This window comes from Ictalurus punctatus, chromosome 5 (assembly GCF_001660625.3).
Source record: "Ictalurus punctatus breed USDA103 chromosome 5, Coco_2.0, whole genome shotgun sequence".
Taxonomy (NCBI): domain Eukaryota; kingdom Metazoa; phylum Chordata; class Actinopteri; order Siluriformes; family Ictaluridae; genus Ictalurus; species Ictalurus punctatus.
Window position 1 is genome coordinate 6,346,939 of NC_030420.2, and position 22,760 is coordinate 6,369,698.

Sequence of the window (22,760 nt, forward strand, 5' to 3'; positions counted from 1 at the left end):
GATGTAAGATGTCCCTAGTTATCTTACCCCAGCATGTATCATCTGAGCCATCAACAGCTGTCTGTATACACATCTCCTTGTACTGAATTCCATTGGAAAAGATATGAATTTCCTGAATCTGTTATAATTCATGTTACATTTATAATTGAATTACATCCAAAAGTTCAAAAAATTCTGGACATATCGATAACAACTTCACAATAGATGCCATGGCTGAGTATTTTTTTAATTATAAAAATGATTCTATTCTATACAGTAAAGATTTATATAATATTAATAACATTCTTTTGCGTTTGCGAGCCTATTAAAAAATGAGAATTCATGCCATGCCATGATATTGTGTCATGCAGCTTAATATACATCAGTGGTTTCGTTCTGGAAGATTCTGGAATGAGGACAAAAATGGATTGCGTTTGCCACAAGAAGGATTTTTTCCCCCGCTTTTTAAGATTCACATCTTACAAAATGCTCTTCTTTGAAATTTGAATTCTTCTACATGGAGCTATGGCCAAGGAACTTAAAAGGTATGTCCATCTTGGTACCTCTGGTCACTCTAGATACGCCATGGAACCACAGACAAATTCTCAAATTCTAAGAAATGATATGATAATGTTATTCATTGAAGCAAAAAAGTTATCCAATGTCATCTGGGCCTGTGTGAAAATGTATTTGCCCCCATAGTTACTAATTCCCCAAATCTATGAAACGGCATTCGTAATGGGGTTCAGCTGGACTAGATGCAACCAGGCCTGATTACTGCTGGTAAAAGGTTAAAAGGTTTTACCCAGTACGACTCATCCAGGAAGCCACAAAAGAGCCAAGGACACCATCAAAGGAACTACAGGCCTCTCTTGCATCAATAAAGGTCACTGTTCATGACTCCACTCAGAAAGACACTGGGCAAAAATGGCAACCATGGAAGAGTGGTGAGGTGAAAACCACTGCTAACCCAGAAGAACATTAAGGTTCATCTGAATTTTGCCAAAACACACCTTGATGATCAAAATGAACACTGAAGTCTTAGTGTTGTTTGAGATGGTTCAAATGAGCCCCATGGTCGAAAGTCTGGGACCTCAGGGTCCCAAGAAACCAACCATGTGAGACCAACTGATTGTGACCAAGCTTCGATGCGCTCTCTTCGGCTTGCTTAAGCTTCCACCTGCCCCCTGGCTTTCTGGAGCTCTGGAATTGACACCTTCAAGTTAAATTAGGACAGTAAAAAAAAAAAAAACAGTACTTGAATGAAATATTATCTGAATGTAGTGGCTTGCCCTGTTGCTTTACAACATTCAGGACAGGAGTAATACTGTACATGGATTACCCTGCGGCTCCTGCTTTTTATTTTGGTAGCCTGTTTTGCTGAGGGCCCACTAGATAGAGTCAAGAGGCAATAGGCAAGTGTAGAGTAGAAATGCTGCGAAAATGACTTTAATTTGTTCACAGCTCACAAAGACACAGTTAAATTAAATCCACCTTATTTAGTGGCTCAAGCAATAAAATTTGACAATTTATTTTAAATACCATTTTGTCTTATGCATCTTCTCTCTTTGTTGATGGCAGCAGGTTTGTGAAGGTGATACCAGATACACAGGCTGGACTGTGTGAAATGTTGATGGATCAACTCTGTCTTCTGGGTCCCTCTGGGGTGGCAGAACACAAGGAGCAGAGTTAATAATGCTACAAAGATAGATTATAAATATCCTAACAAATCCCAATCTAACCACTGCATATACAGTGCTGTGAAAAAGTATTTGCCTGATTTTTGTTTTTGTGTACATCTCATACTACATTGTTTCAGAAATTTAAACAAAATTTTAGATAAAATAAAGGGGGGTGCACAATGGCTTAATGGTTAGCACTTTCACCTCACACCTACAGGGTCGGGGGTTCAATTCCCACCGTGGCCCTGTGTGTGCGGTGTTTGCATGTTCTCCCCATGCTTCGGGGGTTTTCTCCGGGTACTCCGGTTTCCTCCCCCAGTCTAAAGACATGCATAGTAGGTTGATTGGCATGTCCAAAGTGTCCGTAATGTATGAATGGGTGTGTGAATGTGTATGTGATTGTGCCCCCTGGCACCCTGTCCAGGGTGTACTCCGTCTCGTGCCCAGTGCTCCCTGGGATAGGCTCCATCTTTCCCTGTGACCCTGAAGGAAGGATAAGCAGTATAGAAGATGGATGGATGGATGGATCAAATAAAGGCAACCTGAGTAAACACAAAATACAGTCTGTAAATGATAATGATATTCAATGAAGCAAAAAAGTTATTCAATATGAACTGGGCCTGTGTGAAAATGTATTTGTAGTTACTGTAGTTACTAATTCCCAAAATCTATGAAACTGCATTCATAATGGGATTCAGCTGGACTAGACACAACCAGGCCTGATTACTGCAAACACTGTTCAATCACATCAACACTTAAATAGAACTTTTTCAACAGCATGAAGTTGGTTAAAAGGTCTTGCCCAGTAACACACTATGCTAAAATTGAAAGAAATTCCAGAACTGATGAGAAAGAAGGTGATTGAAATACATCAGTCTGGGAAGGGTTACAAAGCTATTTCAAAGGCTCTGGGACTCCAAAGAACCACAGTGAGAGCCATTATCTCCAAATGGAAAAACTCAGCACAGTAGTGAACCTTCCCAGAAGTGACTAACCTTCCAAAATTCCTCCAAGAGCAGAGCAACTACTCATCCAGCAAGTCACATCAAAGGACCTACAGGCCTCTCTTGCATCAATAAAGGTCACTGTTCATAACTCCACTATCAGAAAAACACTGGGCAAAAATGGTATCCATGGAAGAGTGGCGAGGTGAAAACCACTGCTAACCCAGAAGAACATTAAGGCTCGTCTGAATTTTGCCAAAACACACCTTGATGATCCTCAAACCTTTTGGGAGAATGTTCTGTGGACTGATGAGTTGAAAGTGGAATTGTTTGGAAGACAGGGGTCCCGTTACATCTGGCTTAAACCAAACACCGACTTCAACTGGATTATGCAGCAAGACAATGATCCAAAGTATAGGAGTAAGTCCTAATCCTAGAAGTAAGTGAAAGACTGATCTCCAGTTATCAGAAGCGTTTGGTTGCAGCTATTGCTGCTAGAGGTGGCACAACAAGATTTTAAGTTTAAGGTGGCAATTAGTTTTTCACATTAATGATAGGTGTTGGATAACTTTTTTTTTGGTTCAATAAAAAAATTGAATATTGTGTGTTTACTCAAGTTGTCTATGTTTTATGTTGTATTTCATTTGAAGAGCTAAAACTATTTAATACGAGATCTACACAAAAACAGGAAAAAGACTTTTTCACACCACTATACATACCTTACATACTCTATTTACTGGCATCCTTTGAAATCTCCCTTAAAGCTCTTGACATAGAGCACAGACACTCAGAAAAGACAGCTGTTTATTGCAGATTCGCGTACATGATAAGGTAAGAGGTAATTAGGAGCAGCGTAATTTTCGTTTATTGTGCGGTTTGCCTTTTGAAGCTTTTTTTTATTTTTACTTTTGTAGGGAACACAGAGAGAGAGAGAGAGAGAGAGAGAGAGAGAGAGAGAGAGATACCCTTATAATTCAAACAGGAAGGAGGAAAAACTTTCTTATTCTTTTCTTTAATAAGAAAGAAATAAAACAGACATTTGACCCTATGTGACCTTGACTTTGTTTGGATCAATTCCAAAATTTAATCAGCCCATTTGCTGATTAAAATGAACATTCTATATAAATCCTACAAACGTTCAGCCACTTGTTCTTGAGATATCGCGCTAATGAGAATCTCGGACGGACAGACAGACGGACATCTCTAAAACATAATGCCTCCACCAGCTACTGGTTCAAACTTGAGTATGTGTGTGTTGTTTTTGTGTGTGGCTTTGACTCCACCGTCTAACTTTCTGGCTCACAGCCCTTACTGAAGGAAAAACACAAACATCTCTCTGTTCAGAGCCAATGCTTGACCCCACCTCCCCTGCCACAGCTTGGCTTTTCACTTCATTTTTAACAGAGAGGGAGAGAAAAGTGGCTTTACCTTCCTTTCATACATCATTAAGGAGCAGCTGAATTATTCAGAGAAAGTACTGTAGCTTCCACACAGGATGGGATCTTTTCAGCGGTAAAGACCACCAAGGGGTATTGACGAAAGTTGTAGATTTGGCCAAAATAAAAAGCTATCAACAGTTTACTTTCGGTGACCGCATGATAAAAACCAACCCTTCTCTGAGTAATACATGAAGCTGCATCTATATAATTTCTTCATTAAAACCGTACAGTAATCAGAATGTTCTGGAATAGCACTAGACCAGATGCTAACACATGATAGCAATTTACTGTATTGTGCCTTTAGCAGATTCGGCTTACAACACTGTGCTGGCTTGTGGTTGTATCCTGCCAACTGCGACAAATCCTGAATCGTTTTTAATTACAGGAATATATAATGACCCCTTGTGTGAATGTGAGAGGGAAAAACCGAAAAATAAAGCACCAAAAGCACCGTAGATACCTTCATAGACAGTCAACCATGCAGAGTGATGAGAATGGCCGATAGAGTTGCCAGCCAAGCATGTGTACACCCCAACGTCCTCTAAAGACACATTCTTGAGCTGCAGCACTTGCATCTCCTTATCCGTGGTGTTCACGCCTGCCATCTAGAGACAAGAATCACAGGATGAGGCAGGAGAGCACCAGAAATAAATAAAGAAAAGTATGTGAAAAAAATGGATTGATCATGGAAAGAGACAGAAATCTACATGACTGTTCTTTAAAGATGACGCTGCAGTTGAACTGTCGCTTAGATATTTGTTAAGGTAGGAGAAATGCACTCGAACTACCAAGGAAATCCACACCTGTGGACAAGCAATCAATTGGTGGATAGAATGAGATAGACTACATGGAACTCCACCCAGATAGCAGAGAAGAAGCTCACAAAGAGCTGGACTAATGAAAACAAGACACGGTGACAATACAACCTAGAAGAAAGCACGCAGATGGGAAGAGTAGAAACATAAAATGGAAAATAGCATTGAGAAATAAGGAAGAAAGACAGATGGAGAAGTATGCTTTAGGACTGGAGAAAAAGTAGCAGAAGTGGGTGGTTTATACTCTCAAGTGGGAGAGAATGGATACAATACTGGTGGGACAAAAAAAGGCTGCATTATTATTATGGGAGTATAGTGGCTGTGGCCCTACACAATACATTTACAGTGTTCATTTATTTATCCTTGACTGCGTTATGCTGATTATTTGGAACACTGGTGTATATGAAAAGAAAGAAACAAGAACGAAAGACTCAGAGACAAGTTGCCTAAACTGATGAAAGAAGAAACAACACCACATACCTCATAAAGGTTAAGATCAAGTGGAAAAGCTTCTGAAGGCAAGCAAGCAAAATTAATTAGACAGAGGGCAAGAAATGTACAATTATTAGGAGGACACAGGGAAATCTTGAGGTGGAGAGGTTCAAATACTTCAAGTTGGCTCTGCTAAGTATTCGACAGGTTAATGATTACCTTTATGATTTTGATGTAGGGTAGACCATCTTCTCTCACTTTGCTGCCGTTGACCTCGATGTGTTTCAGCCACTGGATGTGTGCTGGCGGGTGACTACAGACTTTGCACTCGAACTCCACATCACTGCCCACCACTGCTGTACGATTAGCTGGCAGGCCGGGATGGAGGATGGGTCTGTGAGCCGAACGCTCTGGAACACCTGCACAAAAAGGTGAAAAACTGAGAGTCTGAAAAACACACTTTAACAATAATGACTTTTCCACTGTTATTCTATACTAACTTGAGAATTTCTATTACTTGGTTAAAGGTGGGCTGTAGAAAAAGGATGACAACATAAACAATACTTAGAGAGCACACCAGTCAAATTCCCTGCTACATTTAAGCATACACTACCATTAAAAATGTGGAATTACTCAGAAATTGCCTTGTTTTTGAAAGAAAATAACAATCAATCCATCCATCCATTTTCTGTACTGCTACATACTGTCCTACACATTGTCGCTGGAGCCTATCCCAGGGAACTCGGGTGGGCAACAATGCATTTCTTTGGACCAGAGGAGAATACCAGAGTAAGGCAGGTGTGCTAACCTCTAAGCCACTGTGCCCCCCCCCCGAAAATAACAATTTCTCTTTCAATGAAACTGAATTAGACTGATCAGAAATATCAGAAATGGTTAATGTTGTAAATGACTATTATAGCTGGAAACTGCTGTTTTTTAAAGGAATATCTACATATGCATACAAAGGCCATGTGGCAGTGGGCGCATGGTTGAACGTAAGCTGTGGACGGAGAGGAGGCGGGTCGAACTGCCAGGAGCTCGCGAGACATACACACGCCGCAGAGTACGAACTTGCACTCAACGGCACAAAAGCTGAGTTGAGTTCGTTGAAAGTGCGCTGAACAGTGTGGACCGAATAAACACGAGCCCAGAGCTTGGCTAAAATTCGACCTGCCTCCCGAATCTTCCTCCACACACTCAGACACTGGGGTTCTACAGTGGTGCCAAAACCCAGTTGCTGCTGTTATAGTGAGACTGGAGTTGTGTGGCTGATCATGACCCTTTTTGCGAGTGGGAGAGGGGACAACTGAAAAATAAAGCACCAAAAAGAACCGTAGATACCTTTATAGACAGTCAACAATGCAGATTGATGAGAAACGCCGATAGCATTGCCAGCCAAGCACGTGTACATCCCAGCGTCCTCTAAAGACACATTCTTGAGCTGCAGCACTTCCATCTCCTTATCCTTGGTTGTGAGGAATGATCTCTACAGAAAAAAAAATCATAGGATAAGGCAGGAGAGGACTGGAATAAGTAAAAAAAAAAAGCACGTGGAAAAAATGGATTTATCACAGAAACAGACAGAAACAGAACAGTTGGGTTTATGAGATTTGCAAATCATTGCATTCTGTTTATATTTACATTTTACACAGCGTCACAACTTTTTTAGAATTGGGGTTGTATATGAAAAGAAAGAAACAAGAATGAAAGACTCAGAGACAAGTTACCTAAACTGCTTGAAGGCTTCAGAAAAGCCTCTGAAGGCAAGCAAGCAAAACAAATTAGACAGTAAGAAGCGTACACTCATTAGGAGGGCACAGGGAAATCGTGAGGTGGAGAGGTTCAAATACTTTGAGTTGGCTCTGCTGGGTTTTTCCATGGCATCTATACCAGTAGGGAGGAAAATGAGAAGGAGAAGGAGATGTGTTTTCTAACTTCCTGTTAACCTCTTTATCTGTTTATCCATGTGGCTTAAGTATACAGCGGGTTACTGTTTACTTGTAAGACTTTGACATAGGGCAGACCATCTTCTCCCATTTTTCTGCCATTGACCTCGATGTGTTTCAGCCACTGGATGTGTGTTGGCAAGTCACCATAGACTTTGCACTCAAACTCCACATCGCTGCCCACCACTGCTGTACGATTAGCAGGCAGGCCAGCTTGGAGGATGGGCCTGCGAGGCGAACGCTCTGAAACACACACACACAATGGTGAAAAACTGAGAGTCTGAAAAACACACTTTAACAATAATGACTTTTCCTCGGTTGTTCTATGGCTACTGTTGTTTTGAGAAATAAAGGCTATTCCATGTGAAAAAATTCACAAGAAACTGAAAATATCGTACAAAAGGTGTATACTACTCCTTTCATGGAACAGCACACACTGGCTCTAAGTGGAATAGAATAAGAAGGGGGAGGGCAGGAGAATAAAACCGTCAGAGTCTCTATTTTGAGAAACAGATGCCTCACAGGTCAATAGCTAACAGCTTTATTAAACAGTACCCTCAAAACACCTTCAACAGTGAAGAAGTGACTTCAGGACTTCAGAGCATTTGTGAGATGCAGAGCAAAGATGCTGGAGGAGTGCTTGACGCCATCGGTCGAGCATGGTGGAGGAAATGTGATGGTCTGGGTGTGCTTTGATGCTGTTAACAGGATATTTCTACAGAGTAAAAGGAAATCTTAAACAAAGAAGGCCATACAATACAATTTGCATGGTGCTTGATTGGCGCCACTTTCCTCCTACAACAAGACAATAAGCCAAAGCACTCCTACAAATTATCCATCCAGCCATCTTACACTTACAACCCATCGCAGATAGTCAATATATATATATATATATATATATATATATATATATATATATATATATATATATATATATAAAATTTAACTTTGCAATTTATTTGATGAATAAAAATAGTCTTCATGGAAAAAAGTGATTCCAATCTTTTAGTAGTATACATTACTCTGATCAATTATCCACACAGGTACACATCTACACAGTCTACTTGGACACCATCAATTCAAAATGCCTTTGCGCTAAGGGTGCCAGTGAAAACTGTAGACAATATAACAAACTTCCCTTACACGGCTTATGCTAAAGGAGGAGAAGTTGCTAGGTTCTGCATCTGGAGCACCAAGATGGGTTTAGAGTGCCTGTTTTTATTCTCACTGCGCACTTTGGCACAGCAGATTAGTCTCAAAAACAGACTTAACGAGCAGTAAAGAAAGGAATAAGCATGGATATCGAAGGTGAGGAAAACAGGTAAACTCACCAGCAATGTCTAGCTGATAGGTGTGGTCGATGCTGCCATACTTATTTTCCGCCACACAGGTGTAGTTACCGCTGTCTGAGGGCACCACCGATTCCATTACGATCGACCATGAGTTCTTTTGTACCTGCGAAAAGAAAGCCATTCGTTTGTTTTATTTCATTGCTAATTATTTGTACATTTAATCTCTGTAAAAGGGATGAATGCAGAAAGCAGCAGAAATATGCAAAGGATAGAATGTTACACATGATCAGGAACTAACAACATGCTGCTGAATCATCCAAAGCTAAATCTGTTTAACAGGAGGAATTTTGCAATAGACCTAGATGAAATCTCTCCAATAGCTGATGAAGCCTAATTGGTGGCAAGTACCTAAACTATGCTATGGAAAACAGCTATTTCTACCAATGCAGAACCTTATTAATGTCTCAAAACGTATTTCTTATTTTAGGATATTGTTAAAGCTCCATCATATAATGTCTGTATTGTTTTTTGATTAGCCGCTGCAAAGATCGGTTCTTGTTTCCAATTTCTTATTAGGGAGAAAGCTTTGGAGCATTTTGGACTATTCTGTTTAAATGGGAGTTATAGCAGCTTCAGCTGCATGATCCCAGATGTGGTCGGTTGTATCAAACTGTAGCTTGATGCTTCCAGGTCAGTTCTGCATTGAAACCTGTATATTAAAGAACCCAATGCATCTGTGTGTGGGGACAGGTGTTAACTTTCAACCGGTGCTAGTGTAAATTAGGATTAAAAAAAAAAAAACCCAAACATTTATACACTTTCAGATATTTAAGGAATACTTTGAATCTGATAGTGAGTGCAGCATACACTCTGTTCTCACCTTAAAGCCTCCCATGCGCTGGTCTTCCTTAAACTCCCTGCCGTTCTTCAGCCACTTGAGCATGGGTGTGGGGTTTCCGATGGCCATACAGTATAATTTGACGGTATTGCTGGCTCCAACCATGCGGAGCTTCTTCTCCATCTTCTCAGGCTGAGCCCACTCCGGAGCCTTTGCTGAAATGACGAGGGGTGTAAAGGAAAGGGAGATAACGATGTGAAACCAAAAGAAATGGTGAAGAATGCGAACAATTTTAGAGACAGGCAAATTTCACAGAGAGTCGTCTGGGGCATATTCAGTGATAAATTAGAGTTACTGAGTTCTTACTTTTTATCCATTTATAGTTACCGTGGCGTGGTTTAACGGGAGTCTGCAGCAGGAGTGCTGGCAAATGTTCAAATGAATGTGGCACACCTGATACCTGAATATACGTGCTACATATATAAACAAAGGTCTCTCTGTCTCTCTTTCTCTTTCTCTATCTATCTAGTCAGAACACTTGCTAACTGTTACAAAGTGTTGACACTAGAGAATGCTTCCAAAAATGTTAATTAAATGTCTCCTCACAGAAAACTTGACCAAATCAACAACTGCAAAATTATGTAGAGTGTCCACCATCCAAATCATTGTATAAGTTATTACTATAGAAACAATACTGTATTAGAACGAGCACACTAATATAAACTTTGCAGTTGGTGCTACAGTCAGAGCTGCTGTTATAAAAAATTAATCACCATCTCCTGACCAGTCCGAACTGAGATTTCAACAACACTGTCGCATCACAATCACATAATTTACAGATGGTGTAATAAATCAAAATCAAAGTAGGAAGAGTGCTAATTTAGAGTTCATTCATGTAACAGTGTATATATTTATGGGTCTACAGAGTGCTATCACACTCACGTGATAGCTCTTGGCCACTGGAATGCTTCACTTTCTCTGAAGAAGAATCGTCGTCGTTGTCATCTTCAAACGCAAATGCTAAGAAATATTTTTTAAAAAAACACACACACACACACACACACACACACACACACACACACACACACACACAGCTCAGAAAGTGTTCAACAGCTAGACAAGCTTATGAGGTCTTGTTATACTACAAAACTAGCAGACCTGAGTCAGCTAGTTCCACTCCCTCGATGTCTAGCTGACCATTGCGTTGATGAGTGTGTTCCCCATCAGCAAGGGGAACTTGGTCCTTGGTCCAGCTCACTTCTTGAGGCTTTTCTATGCTCATACACTTCAGATATAGGTTATCTTCCTCACGCAGGGTGTGTGCAGCCGTTTCTAGCAGGGCAATTCCACACAACACACACAAGATAGATAAATAGTATACAAAGAGGATGGCAAAAGAACTGGATGACAGGAAAACTATTCCACTTTTTTTAACATTTACATCAAAATCAATGCAGGAAGAGTGCCAATAAATTTGTAACAGTGTCACAGGATGTAAAATATAGTAAGAACCCGTCAACACATCAAGACTAATCTACCAATCGCTTTCTAATCCCTTTCCAGAACCTTCAAACTGACTGTCCCCCACTGGTGGAATGAACTTCCAACCTCAGTCCAGGCAGCACAATCTGTCACTATCTTCAAAAAACAGCTAATGACCCACCTCTTCCGTGAACACTTAACTAACCCCTAACTTGCCCCCATATACAGTGGCAAGAAAAAGTATGTGAACCTTTTGGAATTCCATGGTTTTCTGATTAAATTTGTCATAAAATGTGATCTGATCTTCTTCTAAGTCAAGGGTACTGACAAATATAATGTGTCTAAAAAAATAAAATAATAACACAAAAAAAATCTGATCCCTCATGTCTTTATTGAGAAGAACAAAAAAAAAAACTCATAGTGCTTGTGGAAAAAGTATGTGAACACTTGAGTTAATGACCTCAAAAAAGCTAATTGGAGTCTTCTTAAGAAAATGAGTTTGGAGGTGTGGACTATAGCTACTTTGACTGATAAAAACCCCTCAAACCTTTGGAGTTTGCTCTGCACAAGAAGCACACGCTTATGTGAGCCATGCCTCGCCACAAAGAGCTTTTCAGAGGATCTACGATCAAGAATTGTTGATTTACATAAAGCTGGCAAAGGTTACAAAGTTATTTCAAAGACTTTAGAAATTCACCAGTCTACAGTTTGGCAAACATTCTACAAACGGAGACACTTTGGGACTGTTGCTACTGTACCAAGAATTGGGCGCCCAGTCAAAATGACACCAAGAGCACAATGAAGACTCATCAATGAGGTAAAGAAACAACCCCGAATGACAGCCAAAGCTTTGAAGGCATCCTTGGAACTGGCTAACATCTCTGTTCATGAGTGGGAGAGGGGACAACTGAAAAATAAAGCACCAAAAAGAACCGTAGATACCTTTATAGACAGTCAACAATGCAGAGTGATGAGAAATGCCGATAGCATTGCCAGCCAAGCACGTGTACACCCCAGCGTCCTCTAAAGACACATTTTTGAGCTGCAGCACTTCCATCTCCTTATCCGTGGTTGTGACGAATGATCTCTACAGAAAAAAAAAAATCATAGGATAAGGCAGGAGAGGATTGGAATAAGTAAAAAAAAAGCATGTGGAAAAAATGGATTTATCACAGAAATTTATCCATGTGGCTTAAGTATACAACGGGTTACTGTTTACTTGTAAGACTTTGACATAGGGCAGACCATCTTCTCAAATTTTTCTGCCATTGACCTCGATGTGTTTCAGCCACTGGATGTGTGTTGGCAATTCACCATAGACTTTGCACTCAAACTCCACATCGCTGCCCACCACTGCTTTACGATTAGCAGGCAGGCCGGCTTGGAGGATGGGTCTGTGAGGTGAACGCTCTGAAACACATGCAAACATTGGTGAAAAACTGAGAGTCTGAAAAACACACTTTAACAATAATGACTTTTCGACTGTTATTCTATGCTAACTTGAGAATTTCTATTACTTGCTTAAAGGTGGGCTGTAGGAAGGGGTGAAAAGCTGAGAGGCTTAAAAAACATACTTTAACAGCACCATAATGACTTTAACCAACATCAGATTAGAGTCTGCCCAAATGCTTCTAGGGCAACTTGAGAACTTCTGCTACTCAGTGGTTAAAGCTGGGCTGTGTGAGGAGGCGACTGCATAAACAAGTGCTTATATAAATGACACCGAATTGTAAGGGGCGTAAGAGTGAAAGTGTGTGCATGCATGTGCGTACCTGTATATGTGCAGTTATGTGGCCTAATTTAAAATGATCCCACCTTGCATCTGATTAAATCCACCTGATATAATGTCTACAGATTTGGCCTTTTCTTTAGACCTTTTCTTTTCTCTAAACTGACGAAATTGATCTGGTGATTTAAAAGCTAAAGACAGGATTTAACATGGTTAACATACAAACATGTTCAAAGCATGTAGTAAATATACAATTAACTAATCCTGCAACGAGCATGTAAAAGACAGGAATAAGCATGGATGTCAAAGGTGAAGAAAACAGGTGAACCTATATCAACAACGTCCAGCTGATTGGTGTGGTTGATGCTGCCGTGCTTATTTTCCACCACGCAGGTGTAGTTGCCGCTGTCTGAGGGCACCACCGATTCCATTACGATTGACCACAAGCTCTCTCGCAGCTGCACGTAAAGAAAGTCATTCCTTTCGTATTTGTGTTCACAGCGTATTATCTGTAACTTTAATCTCTGTGCACAAGGGTTGAATGTAAGACTTTCATAGACCTTATTTTACTGTGACAAACAACTTAAAAGAAAGGGATTTAATACGAACGTTGAGAGAGAGAGAGAGAGAGAGAGAGAGAGAGAGAAAGAGAGAGAGAGAGAGAGAGAGTGTTCAGGAAGGCCATTTTAACATCATTAGAAATCAGCAGCAGAAATATGCAAAGGATAGAATGTTACACATGATCAGGAAATAACGACAAACATCAGAAGCTGAATATGTTTAACATTAAGGCCAATAGACATTAAGGCCAATCAACATATCCAATGAAACCTAACTAGTTACATATACTTAAACTATACTATGAGAAGAAATGATTTGTCTAGATTCAGAAACTAGTCTTCTTGAAAAAAATTCTTATTTCTTATTAGATATTGTTCAGATTATTTTAGATATTGTACAGCTCCATCTTGTTTATTTTATTAGCCAATTCAAAGCCAGGCCAAACATCAGTTGTGCTTCCAAAGTTCTTATTAAGGGAAACGATAAAGGGCATTTTGGACGACCCCAAGCAGTGCAGCCTGGAGATTGCTGAGGATGGTGCAACTTGAAGTACCATGGAAATGGTAAGCATGGTGACCCCCAGTAGGGCCCAGTTAAATTATTTCCTACTTTAATCCTGACAGGATTTACCCTGGAAACTTCACCCTGGGGCTAATCCATGTAAAACCACTGGAGGCCTCCTGTCTGACCATCTCAGATTTGCTTCACACTTTCCGGAAATAATCTCGCTATTCCCAAGAAATAATGTGCCAAATTTCAATTTTGAATCTGCATTATTTTATGAGCTATACAGGCTTTAATAAAGGACCTGTTAAAAGGACCTGTAAAATCAAGTGCGACAGCAAAAGTTACAAAGTTCCATAAGTCATTTCTTTTGAACAATTCATGCTAGATTCTGTTCTCTAGTATAGGATGTCTTTAACTTCCACAGTTCCACAGTTGCATATTTGTCACATTTCCCATCCTGCACTGCGGCCTACAAACATGACCGCCATGGACTACACTTCCCAGAACATTCACATTCATGCTAATCACGCACACCTGCATCAATTTTACAGTACTCACAACCACAATATAAAAGGACTGTTTGAACACTATGACTTTGCGTAGTATTGAGTTTTACTCACTTACCAAGCGGTTGTCCTTTGTTCTCGTTTATCGTTTCTTGACTCTGATTATTGCCTCGCCCTATTTATGCCTGTTTGCCGATCGTCTGACCTTTTGCATGTTTTGACCACGTTTTGGATTACCGATTTGGATTTGTCTGCCTTTTGTCTCCTTTAATAAAACTGCTTAACTGCACTTGCATCCGTCCTAATCTCCATTACGTGAGTATCGTGACATTCATGAAGTGTTAGAAATAAATAAATAAATAATTTAAAAATCACACCTATATTTCGAATGCATATTGCCCATGTATGACAAGGTCTACCATTTAAAAAATACCACTTGAAAGAGTAAGGAGATCCACAGAATATGACTTTCATGAAAAGTTTGTCAAATAAAATTTGAGCTCTAACGATAACTGATTAATGGACTATAATACAATCCTTTGATTCCAAGATGGGATTAAATTGGATCAAACATCCATTTATTTATTTTTATTTTTATTTTATTTATTTATTTACTTATTTATTTAAAAAGGAGCCTGAGGGGAATGGATGCGCTCCTCATACTCACTTCAAGCCATTTGCCATTATGAATGACTGACATGCCCGGAAGTCACGTTAATAATATCAGATTATGACAGGAAGTTGCTTTGTTTCTGTACTTGTCACAAATGTGTAACGGCACAGTGGTACTGTACTGATTGTTGATGGTGTGAGCAGTCATACTGATATGACTCTTGGTTAATTCCTGACTTTCAGAGTAGGGGGTTTGTTTGTTTTTTGTCCAGTCAGAACTCAGACATACCAAGGTACAAGCTTTAGTCAGATGGAACATCATTCAAATTAGATAAAGGTAAAGCTAAACAGGAGAAAAGCTTCAAACAGGCTTCTGATTACTAGCTATGGATTCTACTCTGCATCCGTCAGGGAATTAAAGAACAAATGAATACAGGAGTGTCAAAAGCAAAAATGTGGACATGTTGGGTGTCTGGAGGTGTCTGTGTTGACATGCACCACATAAAATGACTAAAGCAAGTACTGAAAAGCTAGGGTTTAATTACATTCCCCAAAAAACTAAATGCAGGCCTTAATTAATATATTTTAAAAAAGGTCTACTTTTACTCCTACAAGTTTTAGACAACCTTCCAAAGCAAAGTTTAAATCCACTCAGGCACACTGCATGTATTTGATAAGGTAAAACATTTATAAAGGGGTTCCTCACTTCATGTATAGGGTTGTTTGATGTTTTTTTGATTATGTAAGTTCCTCACCTTGCTCTGGGCTGGCCGGCCTGGTGTGACCCTGCAGAGGTTGGGTTAGAAGAACCGAGAACAGTAGCAGCATGACCTTCATTGTGTTCTTCATCATGCTCCAGTACAGCAGAGCTCGTTGCCTGGTGTAGCTCTTCATACACACAGCTAGGACATCGCACACAGTATTAGACACTACATATTCTACCTAATGCATAAGAGAACTGAACGTTCTTTTACCAGGGTAAAGTGGTCACTGAAAGTAAGTGAGTGATGTGCTGGCACTGTGTGAAGCTGAAGAGAAAATGTACACTATAAAACCCTCAGTGGTGTGGTCTGATTTAGGAATATCACAGAACAAAAAAATGTCCCAACCATTTTGCCACAACTTATGTTGAAATATTACAGCATTTGAAGTTGACACAGGAACATACATTATATGGTCAAAAGTATGTGGACACCTGACCTTCACACCCAAGTGGTTCTTCACTAAACTGTTGCCACAACTGTGCATAAAGCCAGCTCCAGGAACACATGGTTTACCAAAGCTGGAGTTGAAGAACGTGAGTATCTTGCACAGAGCCCTGATCTCAAGCCCACTGAACACCTTTAAGATGAACTGAAATGCTGACTGCACCCTAGATCTCCTCGCCTGACATCAGTGCGTGACTTCACGTGTGGCTGAACGAGCACAAATCCCCACAGTCATGCTCCAAAATCTATTGGAAAGCCTTCCCTGAAGAGTGGAGGTTATTATACAGTAACAGCAAACACATATGGGTGTGATGGTCAGATGTCCACAAACGTTTGCCAATATAGTAGTATAGTATGCCTGTAAAAGTTTGGCCAATTCGTTCCATAATTAAATAAATAAATAATATAGATATAAACCTGTTTTTATTTAGACTACAAAATAGGCTAAAATTATTCTAACCATGTCTAAGGTCAGTTATACTTCATATATATAACATATACAGTATGTTACTATATACTACATGAGGTAAACATATTAAGTAACCTAGTAAACTAAATAAACTTTATTTATTTATTTATTTTTGCTTGAGCACCACATAGCTAACAGTTTTTGTCCTGATCATTTATCTACCACATATGAATGTATTTATTTATTCATTAACTAGCACATTTTAGCTTAAACATGTCACCTGAGGTACTCACCTGTGAAAGAATTTATATTGCTTTACTTCCTCGGTGTGAATCTTTTCTAAAAGTGAGACTCCAGAGTTGCGCGCGAGCCGCTCCGCTACAACGCTGGGAAGACGCCAGCGCGCGCTCTCAGGCACGCATACGCATACACACGCGCGCGAGCGAGCGCGCGCTTTTGCGCTTGCTTCGACTGTCTAACCCTGGCAGCACCGCAGCACTTCCAGCTTCTCCAGGAGGTGCATTGTAGGGTTGTAGTTTTAAGAGGCGCACTGTTTATTTATTTGTATTTTATTTAATGTATTTATTTTTAAAGAAAGCTTGTCAGAATGACACACATGGCATCTGGTTCAGACTAAAGGGACTGGGATGAGCACTAGGATCCCACAAGAAGCAACAAAAGCAGAAGGTTTTTAATTTCATAAGAGCGATCAGATATGAAGCGCAGATCCAGGCTGAAAGCACATTATGTGGCGTTTCTTAGAAACTGCCTGGTCAACATATTGCGTGCAGGTGCAAACAGTGCAGTAGATGGGGCACGGTGGCTGACTGGAATAAAGTTGGTTTGACGCTGGACGTTCGATATTCGCAGATATGCGGAAATTAAGGGACCGTCTGTAAAGTTACATACGACATTATTGTACACGTTTCTAACTTCAATAACATTTGAAGGGAATGACTTACAGTCATATAACCAACTGTAAAAGGTTCGTGTAGGTGTCAGCTATAACGCACACCTTTTAGATTTTTGATATTTAATAAAACAAACTATTAAATCTCACGTCGATTTGACGTGTTACATTACTGAATGGGCTCATAAGCAAAATATACCATTATTTAAAGCTCAATAGCATTTGAAGGGAATGACTTACAGTCACAAAACCAACTATAAAGTGTTCATCTAGGTGTCAGGTATGACGCACCAGATTTTTTATATTTAACCCTACAATGCATGAACAAAAAAAACCTACACAATTGCGTACCTACGTACTGGACTGAATGGTTTTCTTCAAAAAATAGATGTCCTATTAATTAAACAATTAAAAGAACTGATGATACACATTTTTTTTTTATATTTCAAACATTTTTATTTGTTTTCTTTTAATTCTGAAAGACTTAAGAATTCTTAAGACTGAACTAAATCAACATTCTGCTCCACAAATTTATAAGAACTGTGTCCGAGTTTATTATAAGACCTTGTTTTTGTCTTTGTCGTACAATTTAATGAGGAAATAAAACCTGCATGACAAACACTCCACAGCTGTACCAGTCCTATTGTGTGGAATGGTTAATTTGTCCTCTATTCCATTTTATGTCAACCCAGTCACATTTACTGAGACAGTTACTTCTCATCATGAAGTACTCTCTAGGCCAGGGGTGTCAAACTCATTTTAGTTCAGGGGCCACATACAGCCTAATTAGATGTCAAGTGGGCCGGGCCAGTAAAATCATAGCATAATTACCTATAAATAACCATAAGTCCGTGTTTTTCCCTTTGTTTTCATGCAAAGAAGTACAAATACATTAGTAAAATCTTAATATTTAATGAAATATCCTTTTACAAAACATCATGAACAACCTCAGATTTCTTAAGACAAACATGTGCAATTTGCTTCTGATTATCATTTACATGTGTGCATTACAAATGGTCACAGTGTAATAACAAACAGCAGAAGGCGCATTGCTACCATCTGCTGTTCGGTCTGAGATCCAGGGTTGTGTCGCGTCTTCTACTCTGAATAAATCAGTGCGCCCCTAGCGGATAATTTAGGAATAGCATTTAATTAAAAATTTCTAGTTCGTGTCTAGAGTCTAGGCAGTGTACATAAAGAAAATCATGAACATTCTTCATGTAAATGACCTATTTATTTGTTAATTCTTTGTTGAGTCTAAATGTAGAGAAAGATGACAAATCAATTGCTTTTCTCCTACAGTGAAGGGTTCATTTCCCAGCTCATAGGGTATTTTCCCGATCACACCCCCACACTTCTATCCTATATTGCCTTGTCAATTTTCTACTATCCCTACCAAAATAAAGCAAAAAAGGCCCCAAAACCAATAAAAACACATTCGTGTTATTTAAACTACTTTAAGGTTCTTTTTTACAACCATATGTTTACCAAATGTTAGTACAAACTCCAAACAATAAATGTTGTTGTGAATCTTTTTTATTTAAGAGACCCACTGTGTTAGTCAATTTAAATGAATGTTCTGCATTGTGCTCTCCGTTCTCTTTACAGGTCATATAAATATAATTATATTATTAGAAAGGCAACATTATCCATTTTGCTTTAGTGCATAAAACACTGAATGTGTGGGGGGAAAAAAAGTGTGTTAAGCGAATCAAAATGATTGACAGGATAACATTAAGTGTTAAAACATTATTGCCTACTCATTTCCTATATATGTAGTATATTTTTATATGTAGTATAATTATTGTCTTTACATATCTCACTCACTTTACACTTAACAATTATTGTGAATTGCTTGCTACTTACAGTAAAAGTTAATAAGTAAAATTATTGTAAGGATTTGACAGCATTAAAAAAAAAACCTTATGAGAAGACTAGTATACTTACACAATGTAAAAGACTCGAAGACTGTCATTTTATTCTTACGAAAATAATCGTTAAGGATCCAGAGATCTGCAAGATCTATGCCAAGTCTCTGGAACACCAACAGGAGGGATAGAACATACATTTTTCAAAATATATTTCAAAATGTTTACATTTTCAAGATGATACTGGAGAGCACTGACAAACAGTTTGGTCCAAAATCTAATTTTTGTTTAATTTTACTAAAGATCTGGTGATAGAAAAGAACACAGCATATCATTCACCATTCAATACCCCGTGACAAGAAAACACACCAAAAAGAAGTGGGCCTCTTCACACTAGGGGCTAAGCATTCATGCTTTTTTTAAATTTGTAACCCATCTTTGTAAGCACAGTATATAACAAGCAAAAAATATTACTGAAATCTAGTGGCTGCATGCATGGATTTTGCGTCTTCATTATGTACTGCTGGGTCTACAACAAACACCTGGCTGGATGCTGCATGGAGATACTGTACAAGATAAAAATAGATGAAACTAGAATTAAACTACAAAACAAAGTTTTGTAGAAAAACTTTGAGGTTGGTTTGAAAAAGTCTGGCCTGAAAGTTAAAATTATGGATGGATGGATGGATGGATGGATTAATGAATGAATGAATGAATTCATTCATTCATTCAACTACTCCAGACTCTTGTGGGTGGTGTAGACACAAAGCATATGGCCTTGTACGGGATAGTTTATAATTTAATTTGGATAGTTGGTGTTTGAATAGACTTGGCTCATCTGAACATTTATTCAATATGATTTTTCAAGCCAACAAAATTATGAACATCCTCTATAGAATAGAGTAATATAACAGTGTCTCATGTATATTAAAAAAGGACTATAAAATGTATTCACCAAAAATATCCAATGATTCCCGTTGACATTCAGGAAACTTATCATTCCTTCGTAGTCATCAAAGTGATCTAGTATAAAAATCCTGTGTCCCTGGTCTCTGTTATTCACCACCACTTCAAAATAGCATTGGATTGTCTAAGAACAAAAGATAAAAAATAAATTATAGTTACCTCATCCAGTACTTCATTAACATTGATTCAATATACTCAACAATGGCTTAACATTGGCATCTTTACATAAGCTAATATATTCCTCTATGTTCACAGATTATTTTTTAATTGTCATAAGAGCAAAGCATTTCCCAAAGGTATGAATAATTTTTTCTTACCTCCCCCACCAGCCATTTATGTGGCTGGAGTGTTTTCAGCTCTGAATGATGCAGGATATAAGACCTTTTTTTTCCTTTGACTGTGTGACGGCAATGACTATCTCACATGCTTTCTTAGACCACAGAGCATGGATCTGCAATGGGATATTTGAATATAATATAAAAGGTGGTATGAATTAATGTGAACAAAAGCTTTATGAAGATTGAGAACTGCATAATACCTGGATGTGTCCTCTGAATGATCCTCAGATGTTTGCTTTTTCTTGTGTCTTTTTGGTTGGGGCACTGCTTCTGGTGGATCAAAATACTTTGAATGATGCTTTGCTGGTCTTTGAGATAGGGATCTCTTGGCCCATTGCTCAGGTCAGAATCTGCTCAGGTCCCCAAGCAATATGCCACTCCAAAGGGGGAAAATGCCCATGTAGTTGCTCATGAGGACATTAATGATCCCTGTGCAGTAGAATTAATTATTTTTGCCACTCTCTATCTGTGTACACCTGGTCTTCTCTACAACACCACTAAATAAATGTGTGAAGGGAGATTTGACACATATTGTCTTGATGTTGCTGCTCCTCTCCATGTCTTCTACATATGGTGGAAGTGTTTCATCTATAGTAGTAGGCTTGGACTTCAGAATTTTTTGGTCCAGTGTGTTTTTTGCTGCCATAACCCCATTGGAATTGTTTGCTGACATGAACAACATAGACATATCCTGAAAGAGGTTAAGTGCTTCTTGTAGGGTGGTGCTGTTAAGAAGAAGCCCAAAACAGTAGGTGGCATATTCCTTTACAGCATTTTTTGGCTGACAATTAGATGTGCTCTGTTTATATCTTTCTTTATTGAAGGCCAGGAGGACACTTCCGTTGGTTGTGTGACTGTAAGTCATTCCCTTCAAATGCTTTTGAGCTTTAAATTATGGTATACTTTGTGTATGAGCAGCCTTCTTTGCTCATATTTACTAAGGGTGCTAATATTAATGGATGGCACTATATGTAAAGGAAATGGTCTGTTACAGAGTACAATGAAATTCTTTACTCTGCGAATCCTTCCAGAAACATACTTTAAACAGGACATAAGTAGAACACAAAAACATAAATTACAAATAGTGCAAAGAAGAATAAGTAGGGGGAAAAAAACAATATACATACATGTGCATGTTGAAATTGCATTAAGAAGAAAGAATAAGCATCCACCAAATGAGTAAATGTACTGGATTGTGTTATTTTATACTATATAGGATATTATAGTACTTTAGTACTGTAAATACAGTTGTTTACTTTAAATTTTAAAGTACTTTCCATTACAGTAATATCAGCCTCAGATACTATCAACATTGTTGTAGTTCTATATTTAGGTATTATAATCCTGTCTGCTCAGTTGAGATGTAAATTTTTATTCTTAAACTCAATGAATGAATCTAACTTCCATTTAAGTAAAACTGCAAATGTTGTGTTAACATAGTGCAAAATGTTCATAGCATTCATTTTTAATGATTTGGTTTCTCTGAGTGAAAAGTTAAGGAATGAAAAGCTCCAAGAAATAAATTTCTGCTTAATGCGGATTTTTTGTTTATTTATTTTGTTTTAACTTGAAAGGGCTTTTAGCTGCATAAAATCTGAGAAAACGCTACTCATGAACTCACACGTAGACGATGGCGTCGCCGAAGATGATTTCTGCAGTGCGCATGCGTAAAGTCTCAACGACCCCTATTGGTTCGCTGAACTTCCGGGTGGCACGAGTGACCACGCCCCCCGCGCTAATGCACCGGAGAGATGGCGCTACGTCGTAGTCGTACAGGTATGCATTGCATACATGCATTAAAAGATGCATTTAAAATCTGCCTACTAAAGAATTGTTCTTTAAACTCCCCAGCTGAATTTCTGCAGTATGGACCGCAGGGGAAGCAGAAACTCCGATCTCTTCCAGTTTATCCGCAGATGAGAAATAGTCTAAATAATAATAATAATAATAATAATAATAATAATAATAATAATAATAATAATACAACACGTGCCTTTGTGTTCAGTTACATATTTATCGATCATCTTAACTTTGAGTAAATAAATGTGTTTCTGTACAAATCTTCCTTGCATTATTATTATTATTATTATTATTATTATTATTATTATTATTATTATTATTATTATGCAAACCACAGAATAATATATTTGGTGACAGGAAAAAAAACAAAAACAAGCTCGTCCACAACTGCATGAATGTAGCCTGTACTTGGATTTGGATTAAATAATAATGCATCTGTCTTTGTATTAATTTACAATAGTTAGTTTTCCTTAAAATAATCTTTAGATTTTAACTGG

The 22,760-nt window shown here is 38.6% G+C and overlaps 1 protein-coding gene and 2 long non-coding RNA genes across 4 annotated transcripts; 1 reads left to right on the top strand and 2 right to left on the bottom strand.

Moving 5' to 3' along the window:
- Positions 1-255: 255 nt before the first annotated feature.
- On the bottom strand, positions 256-16,847 carry LOC108265735 (fibroblast growth factor receptor 1-A). Of its 2 annotated transcripts, XR_008396418.1 has the most exons (14): positions 16,675-16,847; positions 15,520-15,666; positions 12,069-12,259; positions 11,792-11,936; positions 10,526-10,699; positions 10,310-10,387; positions 9,410-9,582; positions 8,569-8,692; positions 7,290-7,480; positions 6,633-6,777; positions 5,511-5,710; positions 4,505-4,649; positions 1,522-1,640; positions 256-1,182 (listed from the first exon to the last, which is right to left on the bottom strand). XR_008396418.1 is itself a non-coding variant. In XM_017468370.3 (13 exons), the coding sequence occupies exons 4-13, from the start codon at positions 11,904-11,906 to the stop codon at positions 1,618-1,620; spliced, it is 1,368 nt and encodes a 455-aa protein (XP_017323859.1). In that variant the 5' UTR covers positions 11,907-11,936; positions 12,069-12,259; positions 15,520-15,666; positions 16,675-16,847; the 3' UTR covers positions 1,402-1,617. The 2 variants fall into 2 exon arrangements, 1 of the variants encoding a protein (XP_017323859.1); XM_017468370.3 differs by lacking the exon at positions 256-1,182 and having other exon boundaries at positions 1,402-1,640.
- A 2,223-nt stretch (positions 16,848-19,070) lies between these two features.
- On the bottom strand, positions 19,071-22,141 carry LOC108265119 (uncharacterized). Its single transcript, XR_006982525.2, has 5 exons — positions 22,085-22,141; positions 20,664-20,892; positions 20,443-20,576; positions 20,115-20,249; positions 19,071-19,725 (listed from the first exon to the last, which is right to left on the bottom strand). It is a non-coding gene; the product is annotated as an uncharacterized LOC108265119 (long non-coding RNA).
- Positions 21,000-22,508, top strand: LOC124628173 (uncharacterized). Its single transcript, XR_006982526.2, has 3 exons — positions 21,000-21,319; positions 22,038-22,239; positions 22,315-22,508. It is a non-coding gene; the product is annotated as an uncharacterized LOC124628173 (long non-coding RNA).
- The last annotated feature ends 252 nt before the right edge of the window (positions 22,509-22,760 follow it).